The sequence below is a fragment of the Cryptomeria japonica genome, chromosome 1 (genome assembly GCF_030272615.1).
Source record: "Cryptomeria japonica chromosome 1, Sugi_1.0, whole genome shotgun sequence".
Lineage (NCBI taxonomy): Eukaryota > Viridiplantae > Streptophyta > Pinopsida > Cupressales > Cupressaceae > Cryptomeria > Cryptomeria japonica.
In genome coordinates this window covers 101,378,435-101,387,398 of record NC_081405.1, presented here as the reverse complement: position 1 = coordinate 101,387,398, position 8,964 = coordinate 101,378,435, and the positions used below count along the sequence as shown (strand labels likewise).

Below are 8,964 nucleotides of genomic sequence, written 5' to 3'. Positions count from 1 at the left end.
TCAATGATGAGTAAACATGCAACGAATTTATGACAAACTAGGGTCATGTTTGATAATACTTAATTGTTGTTGAGGTTTGAGGAGCCAAAAAAAGGAACAAACCATACTCATACTTTGAACTTATTAAAGCTTAATTCAATAAAACCAAGCCACACCTAGATGAGCTATTTGAGCACACTAAATGTGTGAAAATATGCAATTCCCACGATCTTTTCTTTGAAAAAAATAACAGGAGTGACATACACATAAACCTCAATAACAAGGAGATGACCCCGCAGCATGACGATAAGTCACGAGCCCTGTTGATAGGGCGGTCACGAGTTCAAAACTCATGCCTTTCATCCCATAGGTGCCCCCGACAAGGCATATGTTGGGGTGGCCGTGGCGGCAGTGGCGGTAGATATGGTGGCGGTGATAGCGGTTATGGTGGTGGAGGTTCTGTGGGAGATTCCCGTTAAGGCAACAGCGGTGGTGGTTATGGTGGTGGTGGTGGTGGTGGTGATGGATCCCGTTACTTGCCATCATGGAGAGATAAGGTATAAGGAGATAATTGTGTCCCATGATGGAGAGATAAGGTTTTGCTTGCGTGAGGCAGAGGAGATACAAGGATGAGCTGCCATGCGCGTGCAATGGAGTGATAAGGTGGAGATGCCATGCACACACAATGGCAAAAAAAACATCTCTGAGGATGAGGTCCCTCAAAAATGTGGCCTCACTGGTTCATAGCTCCAGTCAAAAGCGTAAACGGCTTCGGCCCCTTACCAATTAAAAAAAAAACCTCAATAACAAAAACACGTAACCCTAAATGAACAAATCCTAGGAAAGCTGCCAAGCCACCTCAACAAGCAATATCCCTTACTCCCTCAATCTTTGACTTCATGACCAAGCTTTGGTTCACAGGACCTTACGAAAATACATACAATTTTGAGGTATACAAACTTTAATACAATTTCCTTGTATCACTATGAGACACCTTCCAAGGTTATCATGCTTCCTCTTCCCACAAGGATTTATGTCCCTTTCATATAAAAGGGCGTCAGATGTATATTCTATATCTTATAAATCTTGCCTCGTACATGACACAAACATCCCTTTTATGCTGGAGTTACAAAAATGGTGTTTGTCATAATTGCAGCAGAGTGATTCCCAGTTGCAAACGCAATGTGACATGCTCTAGTTTCTGTATCTAAATGTACTAGAAATACCCCATCTTTACTGACATGCAAAACAGCTGATAAATTTTTACTACTGCTGTCTCAAAAGAATCCTCACAATACAGGGTCAATACTGCATCTCCATGTGATTGGATACAAAACAATACAAATTTGGAAAATGCAGTTAGGGCATGTGTGACAAACCAACAAACTATCCTTCTATTTTGAACATAAATTTAGTTGAATACAAATAGCAAGCACCATAGCAAATGAGAGGCAGCATAAAGCAGAAATAAGACTCTTAGTGGGCATCAGGATCCAAGTAATGTCCCCAGAAAGGACCTCCAAAGAAAACTGTTCTTACCAGTTCAAAAATTGAAAATTAAATGACCCTCGGCTGCTTCTGCACCTGCAATAGATAATTAAAGATCCAAATTCCAGCTTGTAACAACAGCCCTCATAGCAGATTTACATAAGATAGCTGTCCATCTTTTACATCCGATTATTAAGGACCATATGTGGGACTGATTGCATGCATGCATGCTGAATTAACCTAAACCTGACTGACTACATGCTGCATTGAGCATAAATGCGAAATACTTTTGGCCATAATGATATCAACCATTCAACTGAATACCAAAGGCCTCACTTTTATTAATTTATCACCATCCCAAAAGAAACGGCAATTGCATTTTTTTGCTTCATGTTGTCAGGGGAATGCTACAACTGGAAGATTTGTAGTCTCAATCTACGACCTGGATACTAAAGGATACAGTAAAAGTTGATTCCATACAATTTATTTGATGTAGATTAAATTGTCACTTGTGTTTAGGCAGGATTTAAGCTTTGAAGAAAGCTACAACAAGGAAGCTGCAAATCATAGGAATACATTAAATCGGTATGAACAAAAAACCTGCAATGTCCTGTTCTTGCTCACCATATCCCAACCCCTCTCTCCAAGATTCTCAATCTTAAGATGTATGTTAAACAGAGGGTTCCGCCAACTTAACAATACTAAGGGATTAGTATAGTTCATTCTTGTCCTCTGCTTAAATGAATTTCTTAATCAAACTTTCAGAATGAATTTATAAGATAGTTTTTACATGGCATTATTAAGGTTTATTTGACTTGAAGATCATGAAGACAAGTTGCTTTCCAATTCTACAGTTTTTATTCTGTAATATCACAACGCACGCGTGTGGATGGTTCAACTGTCACAGTAGAACCATTACAAATAACTATCATGTGCTTGCAAGTAGCAACGGTTGCCTTTTCCACATTACTATTTTTTGTAAGGACTATGATAAATTTTCTGCTCAAATCAAAACACCTTCCACGATAAAAAGTTCAGTCTCGTGTCTACCATCAAATATAATTTTGCCTGGAATATTAAAAAAAGGATCAAATAGACAAGAATACAAAGGAAGTAGCACCACATTAACAGATGAGGATACTGAACAAATTTCCAATGCCTCAATCCTGAAATGAACTAGATAGTGAATGACAAACAAGAAGAAAAATGTTTACAAAATGCAAATGCCGAACAGCTTGAAAAAAATATCTCCTATACAGAAAGCTTCTTCATTTCCTTTTTCAGAGCATTAGCTCTCACTAGACTCCCAATTGTGTTGATTGCAAGTTTAATATCATCAAGTGGGTTGCCAGGCACAACAGTTTTGTAAAGGTAACTGTCAAAAGTCATCTTCTGCACGTAATCATCTGCACACATCTCCACAAAGGCTTCTCTCGCGGGGTTTGATCTATAGAAAACCTTCTGAAGAATGTCCAAAACTTTGTAAGTAGGCCAATACTGCTTATCCCACTTTTTAAGATACTTTCTCAAAACAGATTCATCAATCATCCTAGCGCCATTTTCAGATCCTTCAATTATAGCCTCTCCACACATCCTTCCAGACTTTGCAGCGAAATATATTCCCTCACCAGAACACTTAGTCACATATCCGGCAGCATCTCCAACCAAAGCAACCCTACCCTTAACCCTCCTTGGCCTCGGATGCTCAGGAATAGGATGTGCTTCTATCTTTATGATCTTCCCCCCTTCAATCTTTTCCTTAGCCCTGTTTCTAGTAGCCAACTGGTACTGTTTAATGGCAGGCTTGTTAATCACAGTCCCTGTCCCCACTGCTACATGATCACATTTAGGGAACACCCACCCATAGAAATCAGGAGAAACATCATCTCCAACATACATTTCTGCCAAATTCTCATAGTAAACCATCTTATCCTCAGGAATCTTAATCCTCTCCTGGAATGCAATAGCATAATCATAGTCCCCCGCATCAATGTTCTTTGCCACTCTGCTATTAGCCCCATCTGCACCAACGACAGCATCAACTTCCAAAGTACAGGGCTTTCCCTGGACAGCATTTCCATCGTAGGAAGTATAATGCAATACATATGGACTATCGCTGTCCTTAGGAATGTCCATTTTCATGAACAGCCCATTAATCACGGTAGCACCGTTTTTAGCTGCTCTCTCTCTAAGAAAACTATCTAAAACCTCCCTCCTAACCATCCCAATATACTCATTCTCTTTTAAGGTCCTACCCACATCAACTGCCACATTGGAAGGGGAAATCATTTTCATTTTGGTGACCCTTCTATCAATTATATCCAAAGGAAGATCAAACTCACCTACCATGCAGAGAGGGATTGCACCACCACAGGGCTTGGCATTGTCCAGCTTTCTTTCAATAAGAAATGTTTCCACTCCACCTTTGGTCAATGTTTCAGCTGTACAGCCCCCCGCTGGCCCTCCTCCCACAACAGCCACTCTCAACTTCCTCCCTTCCAGCTTTTTGCCCCCCGCTGCTGCATATACAACCAAAGCGGCCCCTCTTTTTGCAGCCAAATTTCGCAGCTCTCTGCCCTCCGCGTTTGACGCCCTCAAAAAACACTCATTTGAGTAAATAGACTGACTATCCCTTGAAACTTCGGATCCACTTCTCAACCCATTGAAATTCTTCCAAATTGGTCTTCTGGAAGCTTCATAACTTAATGTGCGACCTTGGCATACTACCCTTGACAAGGGCTTAGAAAGGTTACAATTTTTGGTGGGTACAGCAGTGGTCGCTGAAAATTGGGCTACACTGGCAGCCATTGTAATTGCAGGAGCAGACACGACTTGCTCTCTCTTAACAATACCGAGACAGGTGAAAATTCAGTCTCTGTTTAATTAAACCTCGCTCACTATCGTGAAAGAAGATTACGGACAACAGGACGAGATCCATTCATCCTATGTGGCATATACCCGTGGCCTGATTGAACAAATAAGAATGTAGGGATAAGGTAGATTTTTAACATCAATGCCAAAATACATTTGCCAAGAAAGCTGGCTCGATGATCGATTTTTGCTTCATAGCGAACATTTTCTGGATATTAAGAATTCTTCCTTTAACTGATTCCTCATCTTTTTGTTGATTTCAAGGTTTTGGTGTTGCCACGTTCTCAAGTGGTTTTAGCATGCTAGATATTTCTATGTAGTCTACTGTATGATATTGTAAAATGTTTGAAAATAGAAGTAATAGTGATCGTGTTAATAGGTATCTTTTATTTTTAATATAGTTAAAAATGGTTTGAAGGAATGATGTATTTGGTTAAAAGTCTTGGGTTCTTTTACTTGGGTTCGAGATTTTTTTTTTCTTACTTCGGTTTACTTGGTGGCCGGTCTAATCAAGTTAAGTCTGCAACCTCAAGGGTAATAGGGGGTTTTATCTTGTCTTTGGGTTGTTGGGCTAATCTACCGATTTGCCTCACTTACTAAAACAATTGATTGAAAGATTGGTTTTAATTATTATATTTAAAAAATTGTTAGTTAAAAGTTATTGTATTTTGATAGCATATATTAGTTTTCAGTAGTAGATAAAGTTAATTGTATATGTAAAACAAATTCTTAAAGTCGTGTGTTAATGGTAGGTTAAAATGTAAATGTTAAGTAGTGCATGATATACTTGCAAGGTAAGAGAATGATTGTTTGATTTAAACAAATTTAACTGGTCATAAATTTATAATATAAATTTACATGTCAAAAACACTTTTGAGTGGCACAAGGAGAGGTCGTACATAATCCTTCAATTCGAAGAGGTTGTACCAAGGCTAGAGCAAGCATAAGGACGTGCTACCAAATATAGATAGGTTGGGGGATTTGTAAATTAGACTTGATCTCAACAGCCTCTCCAAATGCAAAAGTGAGGTCGATAATTTACAAGACTAGATGCATTATAAGTTGTGTAAGGACCTCCATAAATTAAAAATACATAATTCACAAAATTGCACATGAACAAGCATATATCAATGCCATGTGTTCCAATATACAATATTAGAATTGAGAAATTATATTTTACCATAAAGTTAGAGTACATAGGGATTAGTACGTAAGCTAATATCAAGGTAAAACCCAAGGATATTTTTATTAACGTTGGACCACAGGGTCAATTACAAGTATACATAGGAAACAAATCATGAAGACTACCAAGACAGGAACTCTAACATCTGTCTTCCATGATCACACCAGGGATGAGAACATTGTCGAAGCACGTATCCGCCCTACCACAAAGTAGTTACACTTCTCCGGAATCTTTCATGACACGAAAGATTCTCGACCCAGTACAAGGGAGACTAACCATGTAAATCTGTTAGGAGTAATGGAATTGTGCAATATGGTATATCTTCATTCCAACACTAGAGTAATGATATAATGACCACACAAGATGTATATACATTCATAAGATGATTAAAGCAATAATCTTTTCTTATCTGTCTAAGTCATTTCGAGACCTCAATTCTATCATAGTCACATTTATCCCAATAGCTAAGCATAACAATAATTTTCTCATTATGGAGAAAACACATGATGCATCCATGCATCTATTCTTGAAGCCAAACTTTATTCTATAGATAAGAATTATATACATGACATTCATAAAGAGATCAAATCATATCTATTAATTCCAAAAGGCTTCTTCAACATAGAATCTCGCTAAACTAGACACATATGCATATGACAACTTCATATTTGATACAACCTAAAATAAAGTAAGCAAAAACACATAAGTGCATAAAAATGAATTAATCCATGCTTATTCACAAGTCTAGTTATAAAACTCTAATTACATCTTTCAAAAAATTCATTCCAGTAAGATATGTGAATTAATTGAACTCAAGGAACATTAATCCTTAACATGCATTGATAATGAGCAGCCAACATCCTACCAAGACCTATGAGAGCTCAAACTTTGATAATCATATTCATGTGCATGTTACTAATCTTCAAATAACCGAAAAAGGAGTAAATAGCTATAATTTGACAACATTTGTTATTAATGTGCTATATGAATTGTTGGTTAGAAGTACCTTTGAACATTAATATGAGAAAGTGAACCAATTAATTACTTATTATTTAATCTAGTTTAACATAAAATTATAGTTTCTATCCCTAGATATTTAATATCTAAGGAATCTAACTATTAACAAGAGTCTTTTCTTAATTTGACTCTAAGAATATCATTTCATGTTTGATTCAAGCCATGAGACTTATGGTCTTTATTGACACAAGGATTTAACTACTCTCAATTACAAAGAAATACAATTATTTGAATGTAATGCTTTCTTATTCATTCAAGCTACTTAACCCTTAGTTGTAAATTTAATATCGCATACTATCATGTCAACCTAACAAAAAGGAAAAATGGTCCAAAATTATTTAATCTGGAAGCATATGAAAGACTATCTATTAACCCATATGCATGATAATTTTCATTATTGGAGATAGCCTTATATCTTATAACATAATTCATTCAGTTAATATAATCTTTTAAATATTATATATTAATACATATAAATAATTTATCTTTCAACTAAGTAGAGATATACTTTATACTATGCAAAATTATTCATGCTCGGGTGGAAGTTTTAGTTCATATAACTCTATCTCGGCATAAACATTTTGTTCTAGTTAAAAAATAAAGTATTTGTAATACCTAGATTTTGCCATAGTTTGTTTGTGGAATGGAGTCAAATATAATGTTAGAGTTATCTTGTATTAGCTAATAATTATTTATTTAATTTTTAGTCTATTATACCCTACGCTTAAGCTAGACTTAGGCATTTAATAATATTGTAGGTATTTTAATTATTAAATACTCTTTATCCCTTTAGGGTTTCTTTAGAGTTGCACATCTTTAGGGTTTCTATTCTCCTGTCATAAGGATTGTATTGTAACTTTTCTTTTTCAATTCCCTCTCTGAAATGATAATCTTTTCTTCAAGGCCCTTTTTGCGTTCTGTCTCCAATCTTCTCTTGTGACAGGTATTTTGCTTGCAGATGCTCTTGGGATCTTAGAAGTTGTAATTTCTCAACTTCTTCATGGTATCAGAGCCATCATCTAGTGATGCTTGTTCCTGATTTCTTTTCAGAAGATTTTCTCTAAAGGTAAGGGTTTCAATTCTTTTTCAGAGTTTTTAGTTTGGATTTTGGGTATCTTTTTTGTTTATGGGCATTTTGAGCTCAAAGGGATCTCACCATTGAGCTCAAAACACCCAAAAACCCCCATTTTCATATAAAATTTGTCTAGTTTGAACAAATTTAGCTTTGGGGAAAAAAATTTGGGTTTGGCCCTTATATGTACGTTTTTCGAGAATTTTTTTTTAACCCTCTTTATGCCCTACAAGAGGGGTTTTTTTCCTTTTTACCATAAATTGGGCAAACGGAGTCGGATTTTTGAAAATGAATAGGCGTCGGAAATCTCTTTTTGAACCCTACTCAAATCTGGTGGTGAGATTTGTTGATTTTTTCATTTGGTACCTGTTTTTTCTCATCCAAGTCAACGCTCTATTCTGCACTCCGGGAGCCATAAATTGGGCAAACAGACTCCATTTTCAGAAAACGAATAGGCGTCGGAAAGGTATTGGAGAGTTATTCTCAGATTTGGAGTTATTGTTTTTCAAAAAAATCACCAGCTACACAAGATAGTGTCTGCCGCATTTTCTTTGCTCTTGTCTTCTTTTCTAGTTATCATATTGTACTGGGTTTTTGTTTTACATATTGTGGGGGGCGTTATTTTTTACTATTTTCTGTAATTTACTTCAGAAAATCAAAACACCTAAGCTCAAAACAAACAAACAAAAACCCCTTCTGCATCTTCTATCTAGTCTAAAATATCACTTAATTAAAAAAATCAAGAGCAAGTCCAGGTTCAGGTACAAGTGCCCATGGCAGATTCTTCAGTTGAGCTTCTTACATCCCAGAACTGACACCTCTAGAAAGCTCGTATGACGAGGCTTCTCAGATCAAGGGGGTTGTGGTCCTCTTTGGATGCGAATCAGCTACTATTGAAACGTCCTTTTGAGATTCTTCAGCACAAGAATAAGATGGATGAGGCTATGGGTGTCATCTCCTTACATGTTTCAGACCACTTTCTTTTTCACCGTGATGGTTTTCTCACTCCTCAGGCTATGTGGTCCAAATTTGAAACTCTCTTTGGTACTGTCAATGAGTTCGGAGCATTGCAGATTGAGGCCAAGCTTTCTTCCTTGTTACCTAAGTCTTTTCCTCACATTGAGGACTTTCTGAACAAGTTCAAAACCACCAGATCTATCTTACACAGTTGTGGTAAGAATAAGACAGACCCAGAGTGTGTCTATCTGATTCTCTCTAAGCTTTGAGGTACCTATCAGATATTTGCTTCCACATTTTATTCTACTATGGATGCATTGGGTACACACTTCACCATGCCTACATTTGATGTATTATGTGATCGCTTGACTCGTGAGCAGACTCACCTATCTCAGTT

General features: G+C 36.8%; 1 protein-coding gene across 1 annotated transcript; it reads right to left on the bottom strand.

The window, feature by feature from the left end:
- Nucleotides 1-2,514: 2,514 nt before the first annotated feature.
- Nucleotides 2,515-4,581, bottom strand: LOC131041885 (geranylgeranyl diphosphate reductase, chloroplastic). The gene has a single exon (XM_057975115.2). It carries the CDS (start codon nucleotides 4,273-4,275, stop codon nucleotides 2,719-2,721), a length of 1,557 nt encoding a protein of 518 aa, XP_057831098.2. The 5' UTR covers nucleotides 4,276-4,581; the 3' UTR covers nucleotides 2,515-2,718.
- Nucleotides 4,582-8,964: the final 4,383 nt, after the last annotated feature.

What these genes read in the sequence shown, in the direction of transcription:
- LOC131041885 (XM_057975115.2), bottom strand. Translation starts at nt 4,275, where the DNA reads ATGGCTGCCAGTGTAGCCCAATTTTCAGCGACCACTGCTGTACCCACC.